This window comes from Centruroides sculpturatus, unplaced genomic scaffold, assembly GCF_000671375.1.
Source record: "Centruroides sculpturatus isolate CEXI.00-Female unplaced genomic scaffold, Cexi_2.0 scaffold465, whole genome shotgun sequence".
Classification (NCBI taxonomy): domain Eukaryota; kingdom Metazoa; phylum Arthropoda; class Arachnida; order Scorpiones; family Buthidae; genus Centruroides; species Centruroides sculpturatus.
This window is the reverse complement of record NW_019384663.1, coordinates 338764-360527: the sequence shown is the minus strand read 5'-3', so window position 1 is coordinate 360527 and position 21764 is coordinate 338764. Positions and strand designations below refer to the sequence as shown.

The window sequence follows — 21764 nt, the reverse complement described above, 5'->3', positions numbered from 1 at the left end:
TTATTATCAAAATATTCGTGATACTTTTAAAAATATATCGCTAATGTTATTTCAAGTGTAGATACATTCGAGCTACAAGACTATTCAAGAATAATAAGTATGAAAAAATCACCAGAATGTAGCTGATAGAGACAAGTACTGTATCAAAAATCTCAAAACGAAAATAGAAAATCCAGCGGAGTAGCGTGGATGTCAACCGCCCGGGGTGGAGGAAATTTTCGCCGTCCCGTTATTTAGGCATCTCAATTTAAAAGACAAATTCAGTTTCGTCACAGAATAAGCAATGAAAAATTCCGTGCTAGTGCAGCGACCTGTTTAAAATAGCTCTATTGGATATTGGAGGCGTATATGAATAGGAATGAATCGTACAAGCAAAAAAAAAAAAAAACAGGTTGCGCAGGATATCCCGGGATGAAATTACTAGTTCACCCGGACGCTGAGTCGATTCCCGGACTGTCCGGATGATAGCACTATCGTAGGCGCGACGCAAATTTAGAATAGAGTGGTTCAAATTTTTACAAAATATTATTATTATTTATTGTGAAATTTTGCCGCACCCACTACGCTACGCCACTGAGAAAATCTACAATAGCGTAATAGCTCACATTTTTTTTTTTTTTTTACTTATTGCCAAGGAGAAACAACGATGATGATAAAGAATTCGTGTTAGTTTTTAACGTAAATATAAAATGTTGCTTATAAATACGAGTTTTTAATATTGATATTTCATTAAAATTAGTGTTGTAACGAATAGTATATTCGGCCTCAGGCCGAATACCGAATAGTAACCGAATATTCGTTACATCACTAATTAAAATCCAATTTATAGCATAAAATACGCTGATTGACAAAAAAGCTATGCACCCAGCTAGAATTGTCCGATTGCTTTAAAACTCGGCATACAGCTATATCTCAGACAGATATGTAAATGATTACAGTTGTGGTCCGATTGCACGCTAGGTAATGCCACCAGAGTGCCTCAAAATCACTATTCAAGTATTCTATAAAAAGATTTTTAGAAAGAGAATCACTGTGTTCGCAATTTTCAATGTACTTGTTTAGTAGTCTCTCAACGCCATACGTGTAAACACAACTGATGGAGTTGGAGAAAACAGGCATCGTTGGGCCGAAGGAAGCGGGTCAAATCGCCCGTTATCTGGGCTGTTTTGACGGCCGAGGCAGTTAAGGCGTCGTCCTGCTGCTCTGTGCATCTGGCATTGAATTCGACCGATCGGGCTATCAAGCTGTCTCGAATCTCCAAGAATTTTTTAGGGAGTGATCGGGACCCACATTTGAGTTCGGCCACTATTCATGACGGATAGAATTAAAAGACCTTTCTTGGTGCCTTCCGGGAGGTCTTTTTAAGAGTAACTGGCTCCTGTTCAGGCATTACAGATGTGAAGAAAACCCTGAAAACTTCACGTGACCAGCCTGTCTTGGCCAGGCGCGAACCCATCCAGTGTTCAGGAAACGGAACCACTTGGCGAACGGTGGGCCAAGAATTCTTAGTTATTTCACATTAGAAAAAAATATAGTCTTAAGAATCTATAGCTCGAACTAGCAGAAAATTTTATTTGTAGAAGTGCAAATAAAATTTTCTATATAAACACAATTTTTTTTTAATTTCAATGGTATTGGTTTCAGATTTGATTTTGAATATGCTTATTTTTAAAAAATGTTTTGTTTTAGCTTGGAATAACGATTAACAAAGTAAAAAATAGGGATTAATTAGTTATAATTAACATAATTACTATTATAAATCTAGGTATTTGTAATTAAAATCTAATTGTACTCTTATGATTTATTAGTAATGTAACAGCCATAATTTACACAAAAACTGAATACACTTAAAAAGCGATAATAATTTTCTAAATCCTTTGTAATTAATCAAATTATATATTTAAAAATTATTTATAAATAATATATCTGCGGAAGACAGTATGATAATACGATTCCGATTTCGTGTTACTTGAGATCTAAAAATTCAGACATGATCAAATCTTTAGTCTTTCTGGGTCACCTGAATGAGTATTGAGATAATTGATGCAGAGAGAGAAGACGCTCACCTGCTATTAAAATACTGTTTACTACATAGGAAAACAAATTTTGATTATACATTACAATCTCGGTAATCCGACATATATGGATGTAACAATGTCGGGTTATTGGAAGATTCAATGGTTTAATCATTAGAAAAGAAAAAATTTGTTTGTTTGCATAATATTAGTACATTGCATTGATATTAATAAACACGTTACTGTATTTTAGAGTTCTCAAATTGAACATCGATCCTTTTAAAATAATTTTCAATTGTCCTTTGCCGTTTTGTTATTCGAGCGCTCTTGTCGTGGCCGATAACCATTCTCGTAAAGTAGGTGGATTCCCACTAAATATAGTATTTTTGGTTTTTATATTAATATTTATACGGTATTGTGTCATAAGAAACTGTACCCAAGCTCGAATGTTCGAGCCCAGGCTCATGCCACGTTTACTAGTGTTCAAATTCAGTGGAAACTGGAATTTGAATTAGTTGGAATCTTGTCTACGGCTTGGTAATAGTGACGATAATATCCGAGATCAAGCTATCGACTAGTGTCGGATTACTAGACATGTCGAACTAGTAAACAGCCGGATTACCAAGATTGCACCTAACTCAATTTGCTGTATATTCTAGAGGTATTGTTGGAAGATCTGCAGGAATATTTGGATTTTTAAGAGCAGAATATCGTCATTTCCTATTATGATCTTTTATTACTACTACTAAGAAGGTGGAAAAGAGATGAACGGAATAAATCCTCCTAAAACTGGTTATAAAATGAAAACTGAGATTTTCACAAACAGAAACTGAACACTAATAATAATAATTTTAATAAACAACATATACAGTACATAATAACATGTTAACAATAAAGATCCTATCACAATATATATATATATATATATTTGTTTATTTATTTATATACAGAAGCTTCAGGCATTATTTACATACTAAAGATTATTAAAATATAGCATTCAGAAAGAATAAATATATATATATATATTTTCTTTTTTTTCGGTACAATATATACATATATATATATATATTTCGATCTATTTTGACGTCAACGGCAGTAACCTATGTAAATATTACACGGAAGCTTCCAATCACAAAAAAAATAATTTTTCCGCCATCTTTTTATGTAGGCACTCTTTATTTTTGTGTGTTTTTTTGTAAGCATCACAATGTAAACTAAAGTTTCGGCAATACGAACAATACACTCTTGTAAAACATTATTTCGTTAACGGAGTTATACAAGACCTTCTTTAGATATGTAATATAACAAGTTGTTGACCTACCATTGAGCTAAATCTGGGAGGAGGGATACGTATAAAGTATTAAGTTACGAAAAATCAAGATTTAATACATTCCACCTTTGGAATTTTTTATATAGTTTCGGATAGTCTGGAAGGATTGCGATTTCGATAGACATTAACAAATAATTGTGTGTGTAGGCCTATATATATATATATATATTTATAGTAATATATATGGTATGTAGAAACTAAAAGATATTACATGTTTTTGATTTTTTATGACCGGAAAAGGGTTTCCTTTTTAAGAATCTAAATCCCTTTTCACTATGCTTCGAGGTACTTGGATTACGTTGGGGTAACTGTGCAGAAGATACAGATTCTGTCACTTCGCCTTCTCTGTTCTGCGAAGGACAAGTCTGTAACTTATGCACGATGATTCTGTAAGTGCCCGTGATGTTGGATCTCGATCCTTTATCGGCACACTCTTTTAACATCTCTTCGGTGATTCCCAATTCTTTCAATTGTTGTCTGGTTTCTCTCTCTATATCACTAAAAGGTCCGTCGGGATTGGTGTTAATACTATATTTGGTTAGTTCGGATGGAAAGTGTTGGTTCCTCAACCATTCTGTGTTTTTAATCTGTTCTATGGTATAACGATAATGGGGTACTATCTGTAGGATTCCTCTCACTAATTGACAACAAGAGTCGCTAACGTATTGTGGTATAACGTAATGACCTTCCAGGATTAGTTTTTTGAGAGCTGCGACAGTTTGAGCTTTAAAGGGCATAGAACCGGTAACCATGAAGTATAGCAACACTCCCAGTGCCCATATATCAACGTAAGCTCCGACGTAATTTTCGTCCTTGAAAAGTTCGGGTGCGGCGTAAGGAGGTGAACCACAAAAAGTACAAAGAGCTTCCTCTCGTTCTCTCACTTGAGTGCTGAATCCGAAATCGCCTACTTTAACTACGTTTGGCCCAGCGAAGAAAACATTTTCGGCTTTCAAATCTCTATGGATGATGTTTCGTTGATGCTGCAAATATATAAATCAAGTTTATAATAATATATTACGCATTAGAAGCGGCGTTAATCTATTCCGAAAGCCTATTAATGCGTTTACGGGATGTAAAGCGGCGTAACGTAAACAAATACAAGTCGTAACGACACGGACAAGCCGTAATTAATATTGTTTTCAAACCTTGCCGAGTTATATTTATGGTTTCGCTCACGCTTAAAACATCTTTACCGCGTTTGTATGCCTTATTTGGATGATATCCTTGAACGCATTAAGATTCACTAGACTTTTTTAGTACATTTCTTCCCAGGCAGTATTCATTAAGGATGAAAAAGATAAAAGACGGATGCCAGTGACACATCACAAATCGTTTTATTACGTTGGGGAATTTGTAAAGTCAAACTTAATAAAATTTAATCGGCTTTGCTATATAAACTTCGGTAGGAAAAATAGAAGAGAACGGAAATTAAGCATCGATAAGTAATTTATAATTCAGACGATGAAACGAATTTAACGACTGATAGTTCCCTCGAGTGATATCGCATTAAGATAACTCGTACATCATCCTTTTCAACTTACCATATGGTCTAATGCAGCCGTAACTTGAGCGAATATATGTTTTGCTTCCATTTCGGGAAATCTCCCATCTGTGGATATCCTATGGAAGAGTTCTCCTCCGTTAGCATACTCCATCACCAGATAGATTTTGGTCAAAGTTTCCACTACTTCGAACAGCCGTATTATATGAGGATGATGCAGTCCCTCCATGCTAATAATTTCCCTGCTTAACATTTTTTGTGTTTTCTGGTCGAGTTTCGATTTGTCCAAAATTTTAACCGCTACTCTCTCTGTTAAATAGAATAATTAGCATTTTAATCTTCTAATACTTTTAAATTATATAAATTATCTAAATATAGGCTTACATCCCGACTTAGCCAGATTATTCTTGATTTTTCTGACATTATTTAAGAATAAAAATAATAAAATTTTATAGACTAGTTATTTAAATATTTTACAAGAAATTTGTTTATGCATTTAAATGACTCAGTTGCGGATTTACGTAACTCTTTGTTTTAATTTATTCACCTTTACTTAAGCAATGAACGGCAGCTTTGACTTGAGAAAAATTTCCACTCCCGATGTCACCTCGAAATCTGTAAAATCCCACTCGTCTTCCTAGAGTTATCTCCTTCTGCCATTTCTCGTCGTTGTTTAGTCTTTGTAAGATCCTTTGATACGGAGTTAACTCCACTTTATCCAAAGAGGTGGACGAGGCGCTGTGATTGTCGACACTCCCCGAACTCGAACTGGTGGCCTGAGAAGTAATGGAAGGTCGCTGATCAACAAGCGGTGAAATTCGAGCTGCTGGCATCCTAGAAACGTAAAATTAATTTTTATTACAACAATAGGAGCGATCGCGATCCAGAACCGATGGTAATTTATCAGAATCGTTTTATATATGCAAATATTGGAAGATTCGTCCAATGCAGATCGATGATAAATCGCAAAAAAAGAAAAAAACTGTGCCGTATCAATTGCTGAAATTCAATAAACATCGCGTGAGAAAACTAAACTAAAACAGGATTTATGGACATAGGAAATGGAAGTGGAACTTTCCAATTTTCTAAAACTGAGAAACTTACTTTTCTCCCTTTAGTTTCCGAAAGTAAATGGAAACTTAGTTTAATCATTCAAAAGTTTTTTGTAAGTGTCGTCGATAAGAAAAGCAGATAATCGCTAAAGAATGAGACGAATATCGATATATAGCCTATATATATATATTTTTTACTTTTATAAAATAATACTTGTAAACGTTTTCTAATCTAATAAAATAAAATGAATTAAGTAAACAGATAACTCGAAATAAAATCTAACGTTAAAGTTTCAAGTTTCGAAAAGATCTAAGTTTGGTATTTTCCTTTTGTTTCAGGAATCGAAAATCAATCTTCGGAAACTTGATTTTTGAAATGTCAGATCGTCTCTACATCGCATTAAAAATTAAGAAACAAAAATCTAAAAGACTGATTCCTCTCTCTCTCTCTCTCTGTTACAATTAAATAAGCAATTACCTTTACGTAAATTTTATTTAAATAACAACAAAAATTGTTTTAAATAACTTTACAAAATACATTTCTATCAAATTACAATGTTATTTTTTCGGTCAATACAAGTTTATAAATTTAAGAAATTTTGTTTTAAATTCTGCTTCAAGGTCGACTCCATCTTTGATGGATGCTGGCTCTTCTTCTTTCTCTTTTATAACATGGAGGTTATAGAGTAGCGGCTTTGTCTCCGACGAGATCTAGATGATGGCTGTATTATATTCGTTATATATATATATAGCAATTTATATCCCATCATGAAACGTGAAGCTGAATTCTCAAACGTTATATACACTCCTTTCTTCTATTATCATAGTAATTTAATCCTGTAGAAACTACTTTATCCATTGTATAATATAAAAGTTCATAGTTTAATTTCTATTAAGTTTAAATTTCTATCAAATATTCGATAATAAAGTCAGATATAATAACAGGCGGTTAATCGTTAAGTTTTTGTAGTATCAACAGAGCGAAACCTATATTTTTCACTTGGGAGTAAACATCCGTAAGATGAAATTTCATCATAGGTCCGAGTCAATATTCTGTATCTAGCGAGACGTCCATCATATCGAATTCTTCCATTATTTATTTAAAAAAACGTAACGCATATACTTAATTAGAAAAACCTGGAGTAGATATATCGAAAAATTAGGAATAAAAACGTGAATAATTAAATGCAGCGATTGTGCATTGGTTTGTACGGTACGTGATAACGGGGACAGGAAATGTCCTAATTGACGAATTAGCCTTGGATACTTCAATATTTTGAGAGTTTGTAGCAATTAGGGATTCAAGAGTCGATCGTAAATGGGTCAGACATCGACCAGGACCTTAAAACTATATGTTAGGCTTGGGGGAAGAAAAAAAAAGAATTCGCACCTGAACCTCCCAGGGATTTTGGCAACAGAACAGCAACATTTTAAGACGTTCCCGCACATTTCTACCATATTTAACTACGGATTTATGTATATTAATTTAAGCAATAGTTGTAGGGACTAGACTAAATCACATTCCAAATGTCACGGTGCAGATGCATTTTAGTACAGTTTACCTACCGCAGTTGCTATAGAGATATCGATCACGATCCGCGAATTTCTGGCGGAAACAATTTAAAAAAAAATATAATATCATTTGTTTTACTAGGTTAACACAAATACCTTCGAATAACTAGGAATTAGCAAAATAAATCTCGTTTCAGTTTAAAAAAAACTGAAGTGCCGTTAATGATACAAGCTGCGTTAATGAGTAATAATAAACAACGAGAACGCCATAAATCCAATTTCAAATAAAATTACAGAGAGAAAGGAAATTAAATTGCATTTCGTTCTGGCAAGGAGGATGAAATCTGCAAAGCTTCTTACGTCGAGTGATGATGAATCGATGCCATCTCGTGCTTAGAGGATAAATATCCTAAGACAAGGCCTACATCCACGAGGAAGAAAAAGAAAGAACAGTTCGGTTTCGCTCTGTTTCATCCATAAAGCATTATCCTTAAAACTTATAAATGTTAAGATAGATAAATTACTATTATGATAGCGATTCGATGAGTAGAATAGTAATTTATGTAGCGAAGAAAATTTGGCATTAACTAGATGAACCTATACCTATACACGGAGTGATATATTTTATCGCTAGTATATCTTACTGTATAGGGCCTATTCTCTAGGTATTTTTTTCAAACCAGTTAAAGTATCAGAAGCGTGTAATGAATAATTAGTTCTATTTGAATTACGATATTTATAGAATAAAAGAAATTATGTTTTTTTTTGTTATAAACTTACCTTCTTTCTTGGTTTTATCTTTGATTTTTTACATCTTTTTCCTAAAAGGTCTGGACAACTTCAGGCGGTAAAAATCCATCACGTTAATAGAACTCCATGTAATCTGCAAGAGTTATTACTTTAATATAAATTTCATTTTATTTTGCAAATATTTGCTTAATTTAATTATCAAATGAAAAAAACATCTTTGCGTTCTACTACTTTGTTGATCTTTCTAAGTACCTTTGAAAAAATGTGTATCATTTTTAATTAAAAGTATAATTCAACTTATAAGCTCTCTTAAACATAAACAAATTTGCAATTTTTATTTTTATTTTTTCAGCAAATAACTCGTTAATTTCGTAAAGTAAATTGCAAAAATAGCTACAAAACGTAAAACCAAAGGGAATAAAAATAATTAAGAATTAATAGGGTGAGAAAGGGCCATTTTTCAAAGTAAAAATACCGTTAAAAGGCGTAAAATTTTTCAAATTGTGTTTAGAAACTGGGTTTAAACAGTTTAAAAAATGAAAAAAATATAAATATAAAGAAATTTAAAAAATAAAATAATTAAAGAATTTGATGGTTAATTATTGAATATTACCATTAATAAATACGTTTATAAAGTTAAAAATATACAGTAGACTGTTGATATAATAAAGAATTATGCATAAGTACTGCTATTTTTTATGTATATATATGAACCCTTGAAGCGAATGAATGAATTATAACAGGTGAAAAGTAAGGTTTAGGTACTTAAAAAGGAAAATCGGAGTTAATTAAATACTTCAACAAAATGAAAATTTGGAGAATTTTAATTACAGTATAATTAAAATTTTCGAAATTCGCTTTAAATATTACATTAGATAATGATTTTAAATAAAACATAATTACATGATTTTTTATTATTATAATTATACTAATTAATGTTCTAAATTATTATTATAATAGGTAATTGGCAACCGCATTTAAAATGGAATCAAATTATAAAAGATAATTGCGTAAGTTACGATTTAAAAATAATAAAATTAACTAATTAAAATGAAAATATTATTGTCATATCATAAAAATTACAAAAATGGCTAAAAAAGAGAGAGGGAGAAAGAAGTAATAAAAATAAAGATAAGATTTTAATAACGAATAAATTATTAGAAAATTCAACATAAGAATAATTTTATTTTTGGCAAATTTTTCAATTTGTTAAAATTATTAAAGTAAACTTTGAGAAAATCTTCAAAAAAATTTTTTTCTTTAAATATTTTTATACAAGTAATAAAATATTATAATCTTATACATGTATAGAAGGTCTGTATGTCTGTTCTCTATATTCTTCTAAACCCTTTGACCTATCTGCACAAAAGTTACGTTCTAGGCCTGCGAAAAATACAAGCTACCACAAAACCTCACACCCCACTCTCCCCTGATTTCATCCCATATTAACGCCTAAATCCTTTGATCCACCTTGACAAAGGGTTAATAGGGGGGCTAACTTTTTCAGTTACTCTCTATCCAGATCCGGACACTCCCTCTCTCCCGATTTAATTTCTTTGACATTTTCTTATCAACTATCTATTTGCCCGGCATTTCTGCTAGTTATTAATAAAATAAAATTAAAATTAAAAAATTATAAACAAAAATTTTAATGTTTTACATATAAAAAGTTTATAGATTTAAAGTTATAAATTATTTATTTATTTGGTTTTTTAAATAAAAGGGAAGATGAGAGACGTTCACTAGAAAGACTTCAATCTTAAATCATCGCATGAAGTTATAAGGTTAACGAAACGAAGGGATGAGAAGTGATCGTAACAGCACTATTTTCGATACATAAATAATCAATTATTTTAGAACATGCGAGAATAATGTCAAATTTTACGTTTAAATATGGAAAGATCGTGATATATTGAGCATCACGATCTTTCCATTATCGGAACACGCAACGCTTTGTAGCTATACCGGTTAATTACAAAATATGCTATTAAAATCTATTGTAAAGGTGGTAAAAATCAGCAGAGTGGACAATATTGGCTTCACGGTCCACATAAATTCATCAGCGATTCTTCCTTCCATCAGATCTTTCCTTAGATAACGTTCCTTTTTTTTTAGCAATTGTCTAATGGAACGAAAAGCCTTCGGCAGTTAATGCCATTCCGCTCGTAAAATACTCGTTACTTCCCACGTAACTTATTTATTCGACAATTAAATCAAAAATTAAATATTAAATATTAAAATATCCTTTAATTAAAAACATTTTTTTCTAGAATTATCAGCCGTTTCTTTTCTCTTCTTATTTCGATAACGTTAAATAACTTATTTTCTTTTGTCTCTTCTCTTCTTTTTCGGTAGATCAATTTTCACTAAATTTAATTAAAATTGCCTTCTTACGTCTTTTTTAAGCTCATTTTTTGCTTAAAGCATTTGTAATACGAATAAATATGTATATTAAAAAAAAGGAAGAAACGATCGAGTTAAGACGTTTCTTTCCATTGTAACTGAGGAATTCCGAGTGTTTGGTGCTCTTTTTTTTCTTTCTTTCCGTTCCAAGATATTAATTGACGATGATTACAATAAAGATAATTTTTAAATAACGAGGAATATGCAAATTTCCAAGCTGTTATGAATAACAAACGAGTACACCGAGGAAGGAACTGAATTCGATTCTCTTTTAATGTACGGGAAGTCATAAAATGGCACCACCCCGGTCATAAAACACTTACTTTTACGAAATATCTCCCTTTAATGAATAATTTCCTGCTCTTTTCTCCTTCTCTTGTCTAAAACTTCGACGAAAATTCAAATTTTTTAATGAATTTTTCGAGCTCATTAGTTATAAATAAAAACAGATTCGTTATTAAATACGATATCTTCTCGTTATTTTAATAATTGAGATGAAAACAGTTTCATATCCTAGCAAAAATTCCCGTCCTTCTCTCGATTTCTTCTTCCGCAATTTTCACTAATAACGCAGAAACTCCTTTAAGAACCGAATTTCGAAAGTAGAAATGTGCATTTAAGTGACCAAGAAAGACACGTAAGATCAGAAATTCTTTTTGTGTATAGCAATCGTTGTAACTGGAAAAAGAGTTATAGATCCCCCCCAAAGAACCGTATTTACTTCAATATTCTCAGGTTTTTCTCGATAAAATGATTTTCAATACAACTTTCCTGAAAGAAATTGCCTCTTCCGATCGAATTTTCGAGAACTTTTATATAGTTATCTGCCATTAAAACGTATTTTTCCAATCGTTTGCCGGTTAAATGACTGGTTAAAATTCCTATATTTTTCGCTCTCTCTCTCTCTTTTTTTTTTTATTAAAAGTAAGTACGGATACAAATGGCTAAAATCCAGGCTTCCAATGGTAGATGGCATCGATTATTCCACTATTTATTCTAAAAATACATTTTACGAATGAAGTTATTAAGGTAAAAATGCATTAAATTCCGCATTTTTAGGGAAATTTTCTGTTTTCGAAGGCCGTCGTTATCTCCAACGATTAAAAACTTTCCCTAGAAAACGAAAACTAACACGAAAATATCTTCGTTTATCCCGAATTTATCAGAGCGGAAAAATTTCACTTTTTATATTCCAATTTAAAATTATCGAAAAGGAAAATTCGAGACGACTTAAAATAAACATTTTTTTTTTTTCAAAAAATTTCCATCATATTTTCATTTTTATAAATTATAAACGAATATAAATGACATTTTCGTCCTTCGGCCGTTCTCTCGTTGAATTGTCGTATATTTACATAACGCGGTAATTCAAATACCTAAACGGAATAATTGCATTTTACGGACTTTCTGACCTTTACGTAATCGTTTCATTCGCAGAAAAAATAGAAAATTTACACGTCAATCTATCGTGAGGCCTTCCCGTTATGCGCTTATGCCAATTGATTCGTGCGTACATGTGCATAACACTCGAATCGCGATAAAGTTCATATAGGTCTATGTTTTTAAACATAATTAAGCATTGTAATTAAGCTACCGATAGTTAATTAACTACATTAAATATTTAAATAATACAATATTGAATGACGTTCAGAATGACGACATTTTTGTGCGCGTATCAACGGAAGCTTTAAGCGCTTATTAATTTCTTGAATTTTCCGTATATAAAATAATTTCTACTTGAGGCCCCTTAAGCTAATATGGCCTCAATCAATTATATATATTTTTCTCACAGGAGAGAATCTTTTATAAGTAAATCTTACTCTTAGTTTGATCGGGAAATTTTGTATGTGTTGATGGTAAAATTTTGTCATTTTCCGTAAATATGGCGAAGTGAAAATGTTAGAGGATTTCTTGCGAGAAAATCACCGTAAAAATAAGCTAGATACACGTACAGGTAGGCTTTCCGTCGTTTGTAGTAGAATCAGTTGATAAGATCTGTACGCTCGACGCCATAGTCGATAACGAAATTATCTAAACACATCTATAATCTCGTTAATATTTCCGGTATTCTTCTTTCTCTTTACCAATATCGATCTAACAGATCATTCAGGATGATAATTTAAAAATAAAAAAAAAATGTTCTACCTGGTCTGTTAGAAAATTCGTCCTCGACCTTCGATGCCGATTATCTAACATATCTCTAAGTTTAGATAGGAAAGTGGCTTCGAAAAATATCAAAAATATTCTGATATGTTTTGTAATTTCTATTTTCGTAAGAAGTTGGACGTTTTTGGCAATCTTCCACAATTTGTTTACAGTTCGAATCTTTTTTTTAGAGGGGAGGAAATATGAAAACAGTAAAACTGACGTCGGGCGTAACTCGTTAACCGAAACGTGCAGCGTCACGTTTAAAATAGCCAATAAAAAAATAAAAATAAAAATAAAAGCCATTTCATTCGTCCTTAAATTTGAAAATATAAAATCGATTTATGAAGGCACTTCATAATAAGAAAATTCAATTGCTATCAGATTATCATCAGAATACTTACTCTTATAGGAAAACCCGTTAAGCCAAGGTAATTGAAAATATCAAAAGAAATAATTTTTTTTTTTAAATGCCGAAAATCCAAGTAAAATGTATTTTGGCCTTGAGAATTTCAAAGAAATCAAAGAATTAAAAAAAATGACGCGCATAGAAAAGTAGTGACAGAATAATAATGAAACGAGATAACGGTAAAAATTTAAACTAATGGCGGAAAATAAATCATGGAGGATGGCGAAGAATGCAAAATTAGATAAGAGACGAAAACGGTAATCTCATATTTTCTAGGGAATTTAAATGACACGGAAGATAGAAGAAATTGTTGAATACGGCCAAGAAAAAAATAATGAAAATTAAAAGTTATTAATCTTTGTTATAAAACATCGATCGAGCAATAGAAAGAAATACGTTTTTTTATAAGCCGGGTAAAAGAAACTACTAAAGTTATTAATTAATACTGTATAAAGTTAAAGATACCGAGATATAATTAAAAAAGGACTAGTCACGCGTTGCATTAAAATCATCAGAAATAGGATAAAAATCGGCAAAAACGTACATGTACAGTACAGTACATAGGATAATAAATCAGCGAATTGAAAATTACATAATAATAATAATAATTTGAAGATATATTGATTGGATGCGTTGCACTGATACAACTATAAATCTAGTCTAGTTACGGCCTTCAGACCGTTTCTTCTAGGAAGGAGGTAATCGAGACAACAAAAAGTTTGTTTATTATAAATTATAAGCAATGTGTTTATCTTAAGGAAATTTTCATGTTAAATATAGTAGCCTATATAGTCGACATTAGCTTAGTTTGAAATGTAGAAGTCTTGAAATTACGCGACTCCTTCGCCCTTTCGTTTTTAAATTAACACTCATTTTTATATCCTAACAAAAACCAATTTACTTGGCTTTCTAATTTTTTAAAATTTTAAAATTTTCTTAATAATCCTCCAATAGGATTTTTTCAAAGATACAAAGAATTTTTACAAAGATGTTATTTCAATTCGTATCTTAAATTAATTTCGTGGTATTTTATAACCGTTTATTTTTCTTAATTTCGTGTGTATAAACTTTCTGCTTTGGTAAATTATAGCCGGAAAACATTTTATAATCGACGTTGGCTGCATGTTACAAAACTTACGAATTTGTAGCAAAAGTGCTTTCCAGATATTGATATCTGGCCATAAATTGAAAAGTGCTTTCCAGATATTGATATCTGGCCATAAATTGAAAAGTAGTGTGGTACCGCCGTGTAACTGATATCGACTATAGGCTATATATACTTTATATAAGAGTTTGATTCTATCTTCTACATGTTATTGAAATATTCTACGCAGTAAAGCCCTCTTACATTCTCGCTCCGACAACTAAAATAGGATTTTTCTAATAAACTTAACGTCTATAATCCTTACTAAAAGTTGAAAAATGTTTAACAGATAGCAAAAAAGTCATTCCGCTTTAAAAATGCATTATTTATCATTATTATTTTATCGAATTTAATTCGAACAACGGTTAGTGAACTTACGTAAAGCACGAAAGAATATATAATAATCAATATTAATCTGTCACAAACGCTCTTATTGATTTAGTAGGTTATTTTACTCTGTAAAAATAATCATTTCAGTTCTTCAAAAACCGTTCTAAATATTTAAACTCGTAAAAATTATTATTAAATTAATTATTTTAATAAATTGCGTCCTACTTTAATAATACAGTATTTGCTACAAGATAACAAACCTCAGTATTTGCAACACATATGAATTATAGTAATTAAGTATCAAGCAAGGTCGCATCCACGCATACAATAGAATTAAGCGCACCGTGATACACTGGCACACACAAAAAAGAGACGATAATGACAATAGATCAAATATACAAGTGTCATTATACAAACGACGGTCGGTACAGTCACGTTTTGTCATCTCTTCACAATATCTCCTACTGACCTTTAATAAGTAATAAAAGTTAAAGACGGATTAAACGGCGTATAATAGGCGATTCGACCGAGCATAACACGGTTATTACTTTGTTACGCGTCTTAAAATATGCTCGTTTCGACTGTTGAACCGAGTTACAATCGATTCTACTTTTAATATTATGTTAATGGATAATTTTTCCGAATGTTTCTTTTGTTCTTTGCGGTTTTCACAAAGTTCCAACCCTTTAACTTGAGTTTCAAAAAAACGAGATTCTCACGTACCATTCATGAGAATCTCGTTTTTTAGAGTTACTTGCTTACTAAATCAATGAAAATTATTTAATTTTGGCAAGTTAATATTGATTACTTTGTCTTTTCTTTCTTTACTTTCCTGAAATTTTCCCGTCATCTACATTTCCGGACAGGTAAGAGAGCGAAACAACTCAGTCACAATCAAGGACGAATACGCCCAAAGTAACACGTCACTTAAAATGAGTTACTTAGCATTAAAAAAAGTATGATACTAACTTCATATTATTTCATAAAATTCTGAATAATTTAAACTTTCGTACGACTTGTCATCGGTTATGATACTTATTTAATTATAAAACAACTCCAAGAGATTCACGCATAGCCTACGTACAGTACATTGAATAATACATGTCGAGTATTCGAGTGCATGCAACCGGTACTCGAAAAATCGATTGTTAAAATATCGATTTAAAAATTTGTATTCAAATATTAAATAACGTAAATAGGCCTGAAAATTATTATTATTTTTTCAGATAACAATATTCTATTTAAAACAATTGAGATGAGTTTTTCATTTACAATCTAATTATAAGTCGAACTTTTGTCATAAAAAAAACACTTAACGTAAGCTTAAATAATTACTTTAATATAATTAATTATAATACCGTAAATATATTTAATTATGAAAGAAATTAGAAAAAACTGTTACGCTGTTACGGAATCGTAAACGTATCGGCTAAAGCGCGATTGTCCTTATAACGAAACTTTTGTTTAATTACAGGACGTTTTCGCGTTATTTCAGTAAATTATGTCGTTATAACGAAGTTTTATATATATGTGTGTATGTATAATTAATAAGAGGTAGGTTATATTTAAAGGAATTTGCAATATAGTTAGATTATAACTGAATTGTATTAAACGAAACCATAACTCGTTGTAGCGTAACTTTTCGTTTTAAAAAAGGAATTTTAAAGAATCAACTATCTTAAATCGATCGATTAGGATGTGGTGACTTTTCTGTTTACGTCACACGGGATGAAAGCCGCTTTCGTCCCTTAGCAACGAAGGCAGCTAGTGAAATACTTCACCATTTCACGCTTCCAGGAATCCGAAAAATATCTCGTATTTTTTTTCCTCCTATCGAATATAATTATAAAAAAACATTTAATATTTGTTCGAGTTCGCGATTCTATTTGTATAGAGTCGAATATTTGCTTAAGATTATTTTAATATCGTTCGCCACATCCCAAGTTTGCGTGAGGAGGAATATCTGCCAAAAAAAGAAAATCGGTAAAGAGGAGTTGGGCGCCGTTTTTCTAAATCAATTTTCTATCCGTTCGTCGTGTAAATGTTAAATTTGTGACAGTTTATATACAGTTTTTTTGGGCGATTTCTTTGAAACTTCGAGTTTAGGGAAGTAAAATTAATTGTCTGTTTTCCGCTTGATACTAAAGTAATCGATTAAGGAATCATCCGGAATTGTCTTTTCTGTTTGAAGAGACCTTGACCAAATCAATAAGAAATCTAATTTTTAAAATCTGTAAATAATTTCTGATTAAATTTCCATTCAATAATATGGAATTTTTATAAATAAAATAATTATTTTCCTTATTATAAAATAACTATTTTAAGATTTTAACCGATTTTACTTATAAACCGAGCATTAAAATTCGAGTTAAACTGCAAAACTTATTATAAAAATATAAAGGAAAAATTTAATATAATAGAACAATGAATAATTGACATTTATTGAATTTTATAACACTTCCTTTATAGTAAAATAAACAATAATTCCTTATAATTCTATCAATTTTTTCTCTATTTATTCCTTTATAAAATCTGTTTAATCATTAAAAGCAAAAACAATCGTTGTTCGATATATTTTATTTAACATTTATGTAAAAAATAAGAAGCTATTTACTATATTATTATTATTATTATTATTATTATATAACACTGTTTCTATTTTAAAAATTAAAATGAGTATATAACCAATAGTAACAGTTATAAATCATAAAGAAATACACAACTAGAGACTATAATTAATTATTCACGTTTAGAAAAATAATGTATACGAGAACGAACGGTTTTTATTGACAGTAATAACACACGTGAATGTGTGGAGAAATGTCATTCGACGATAAGACACTGCCTAAATGTCAAAGATAGCTGCGTGCCGTACGGAACATTTATTACACTAAAAATCTAGAATGACAGAAAGATACGCAAGAAACCGCTAAGAATCTTCATTAATTTTATATGTCGAAACACGTATATATATTCGAGCCAGCGATTAACACGCACTACATGCGGTACTTCCCCTGATTGATCTTTTAAATATAACTAAAGCTATAGGAAAAAAGAAGAGAGAGAGGAGAGGCAGAAAGAGGAGATATGAAACGAAACGCTTCTCACCTGGACGTGACGCGAAGGAGTCGAGCGTATCTCACCTTCATTGCTTCTCCTTCAATCAGTGCCTGTTGCTTACGTCACAATAGCGTTCCCGTAGGCCGTGCTTTCCAAACAACCAATGGTCGATCAATTAGATTCTGGTTGCAAACACGGCCGCTTGGGGAGCTAGTGCGGCAGGCGGCTTTAGCTCGCGTGTCTCTACCACATATAAATTGATTCCTCTGGTTTCTCCGGACTATAAAGTTGCGAGAAGTTACTCGTAATTAGTCTGCGTTACTCACGTGATACGAAAAACGCAGTGGTGAAAGAATCCATTTGTAATATTTTTTTTCCTTCTTTCCTACTTTTTTCCTCTGGCGTGCCGTTTGAATGAATACGTGCACGTAGTTTAAATTTTAATCGTATTTAAAGTCGAAGAATTTTCTATATTATGCAATTTCCCCGATTGAATTTCTGTTATTGAAACCGATACGTGTAATCGAAAACCGAGTTAAGTGAGTTACGAAAAGCAATTTAGAGAGAAAGAGAAGCTTCTTCTATTTTATATAATTATATTGAATATTTTTGTGGATATAAAAAGAAATTAATTAAAGGAACAAATATTATTTTTATTATGAATTTCCGAATGTAATGACCTACAGTAAAATGCAACGATGTATGATTCTTTCCGAATGAAGTTTATGAGACGTAGCGACGATAAAAATGTCTATAACTGATTTTCAGTCGTCGGGATATAACAAATGGATAATTCTTATTGCTATTAGATGTATTAATATCAATAGTTGCCAGTCGTTTATAACTTTCCTATTACCTTCCTTAATCAGAAAATTTCATATCTTTAAGAAATATTGTAATTGTGGCACCATTAAAACTCCTTTCTAGAGCAATGGCCGCCTTTAAAAAATCACTAAAATGAAGGACGTTCGAGTAACGTTTCCCTAGATCTTACGTAAAATTACGTATAGGCTTTATATTGTACGCAGTAAAATCCGTATTTGCTAGGAATTCACACTTTTGTAAATGTAAGAAAAATAAGTTTGAATGTGGAATGATTTAATGTATAAAGAAATTCGAAGAATATTTTTTACAGGCTTGACCTAGAATTAGTAAAGTATTGAAATCTTTCCCTATAAATTATATCATCCAATACAGATACGTTCCATTTCTGTAATTGTCGTAGCATTAAGACTTCAGTTCCAAAATGGTAAAACCCATTTAGGTACAAAAAATGTGAAGAGAATGTTATTTTATATGTAAAAAAATCTGTGATAGAATATAGGAAAGTGTTTTCATTTTAACAACAAATAAAAATATAAATACTTAATTAATTTATTCAATTATTAATTATAACGATTATTATACTATTAGATTATATGTATGTAAGTAGTATTTATTCTATTCGATTGTATTCTAAACTATTGTTTACAAAATTCTAATTCATGTGTATATAGGCACTGTCGTGTGCATAACAGTTTATTTTCTGTTCAATCAATCGAAAAAAATAAACAGGTCTTACACCCTTAAGTTTAAATAGTATAACAGTATAATTTATTTACAGGACTAACTACATTTTGTATTATTAAATGTAATAATTATAATTAAAATAATGTTTAATAATATACAAAGAATGAAGTAGTAACCGCAGTAGACTTACCTGTTTTATAGTTTGCAACAAGAATTCTTGACTGTTATTCTTCTATTCGTCAGTTGCGTTAGATATGGATGGATGATCAAATATAATTCAGGTTATTTTAAAAATTTACTCGTTGATTATTCTTTACAACAAATTCGTTTAATTTTTACCATAAATTTCTTTATTATCAATGTTGAGTTTTATGATACTTTAAGATGAATGTATGTTGTTTATGTACGTTTACATTCGATTTTATCACATTCTACGACCATAAGAATTATGTAAGCGTGCTATATCCAGTGAAGTTTTCCACCAATACAAAATTTACTAATTCTCTTTAAGCGAATGGATAAACGCCTATCACTCACGACTATACCATAAAAATTTTAAACCTATCAATTATATATTTTTATTACAAAATTACGCTACTTGACAACCCAAATCGGATGCCGAGACGTGAGGATTTACAAATTATAGTTTAAAAAAACTGTATATTAAGCTATATAATTTGTAAATCTTCACATCTCAGCATAGAAATTTAATTTTTATAAGCGAATATAATTGAATATTCTCGTTTTTGATAGGAAATTTAAATAAAGTATATTAAAATCCAATAAAATCTTTCGAAATCGCGATTTCGAGACAAAAGGAGCTGTAATCCATAACTGAAAAATCGATTTTCTGTAGCGACATCTCGTCATATCGATATCAAACAATTGTTCTAGAAAATTAATTTCGATACCCGAGATGATAAATCATTTTTAGTAACATAAACCACCAACAAATCACTATACAAACAGAAGAGAAATGAAGGTAGTAAAGTTTTTTCTTTGGTTGATATGGCAGAATAGATTTCCTTAACAATTACATGAGAGATTTCTTTCAATTGTATGAGATGAGATGGATTTTGAAAGACTTAACAAATATCACCTAATGTATTTTATGGAAGGGGGAATGAGAAATGGTATAAAATCGAATAGGCATGATTGAGAATTCTACAAACAGTCAATATTTAACTTTATAAATCGGGTGATTTCGTTGAAATGAATATAAAGCGAACGAGTTTATAAAATAAAACTATTGTTATAATAGAAGATTTAAATTATAAAACCTTTATAAAATATTTTTATTATATTATTTTTCAATTTTTTTAAAGTTAATTTTATTTTCGAGGTTTTCGTCTTAGAGAATATAATCAAATCTTAGCGTGAAATAGTCTCTTTTTTCGTAAAATCGAATTTTTCTTCTGGCGGATGTCACTTGAATCACATTATCAAGAAGGAAATATGAAACTCGCTTCTGCAGAATTGCCGTTATGTAATGAGAGGCGCCATCTAGTGTTAAATTCGAAATAATAATAATTATTATTGCAGTATTATCAAAGTCAAATATAACAAATAGATTTCACAACGTCTTATATGAAATTAAACCGGAAATTTTTTTAAAAAATACAATTATAAAAACTTTGCAATTTATATTATTATTTTCTTTTTCCTATAAAATAAATATGTGAACATTTTCAAAAATATACACGAATTTAATTATTTAATTTAAAAAAATGTATTTTAATTTTTTTATTAATAAATTGGATATGTAGCTCTGCCATCTATCGACTAATAACAAAAAGAAAAACAGAATATAATTGTGCCATCTGTCGAGTAAACAAGAAAGTAAAATTGAACTATGATAATAGAGTATTTATGTTATACATTTCGCGTAATTATGAAGACTAAAATAAATACAATATTTACGCAAAATTTATTTCATTTTAAATGAATAATAAAAATTAAAGAAAATCCATAGGTAGAATTACGAAGATGTTTTCGTCTTCTTATACGTAATAGTTATAGAAACGAAATTTTTAGCATAGAATATAGTTTATTATTAATACAAGTCGTGAATTCTTTTTTGGCAATCCAAAATATCGTGCGTTCCGCATCGAGTAGTCATAATTTAGGCCATTTCTTTCCTCGGTCGCTTATCTATCATCCTTCTTCTCTTTGTTCTTTCTTCTGTTGGAAGATACCAAGGGCATTTCTTTACAGATAACATTCCAATCTGAAACTTCCTTTCAAAACTATATTTTAAAATCATTTTTATCTCGGATAAAATCAATACCGTAAATACGCACGCTCAGAATGGAATGCGCGAAATCGTTGCATACGTTTACGCACCGATTTGTTTTTTTATATCTATGTTTATTTAAACTGATAATTATTTCTGGAAACTGTTGTAGTAAAGCTTCTTTAAAGAATCGACACTACTACAACAACGTATACAGATAAAGGAGAAAAAAAGAAAAAGATTCTTAAGACAGGATTGAATAAACAGTCATTCTAGTAGTTATCCACTTCGATAAAAGCTATTTGGTCCTTTAGGTAAACATAATCCGCTTAAAACTCACTCCTGGTTTCTTTTTTCCTTACAAAGGA

At 30.7% G+C, this 21764-nt stretch overlaps 1 protein-coding gene across 1 annotated transcript; it reads right to left on the bottom strand.

The window, feature by feature from the left end:
* Positions 1–2239: 2239 nt before the first annotated feature.
* Positions 2240–18091, bottom strand: LOC111626603 (serine/threonine-protein kinase NIM1-like). The gene is made up of 5 exons (XM_023370040.1): positions 17703–18091; positions 8194–8296; positions 5397–5683; positions 4890–5158; positions 2240–4328 (listed from the first exon to the last, which is right to left on the bottom strand). The coding sequence occupies exons 3-5, from the start codon at positions 5680–5682 to the stop codon at positions 3543–3545; spliced, it is 1341 nt and encodes a 446-aa protein (XP_023225808.1). The 5' UTR covers position 5683; positions 8194–8296; positions 17703–18091; the 3' UTR covers positions 2240–3542.
* Positions 18092–21764: the final 3673 nt, after the last annotated feature.

Excerpts from the sequence above, each read along its gene's own strand:
- LOC111626603 (XM_023370040.1), bottom strand. The coding sequence starts at position 5,682 with ATGCCAGCAGCTCGAATTTCACCGCTTGTTGATCAGCGACCTTCCATT. Across the intron at positions 5,159-5,396 it reads CGTTCATTGCTTAAGTAAAG|AGAGAGTAGCGGTTAAAATT; the intron begins GTGAATAAATTA and ends TCTATTTAACAG. Across the intron at positions 4,329-4,889 it reads CGGCTGCATTAGACCATATG|CATCAACGAAACATCATCCA; the intron begins GTAAGTTGAAAA and ends ATATATTTGCAG.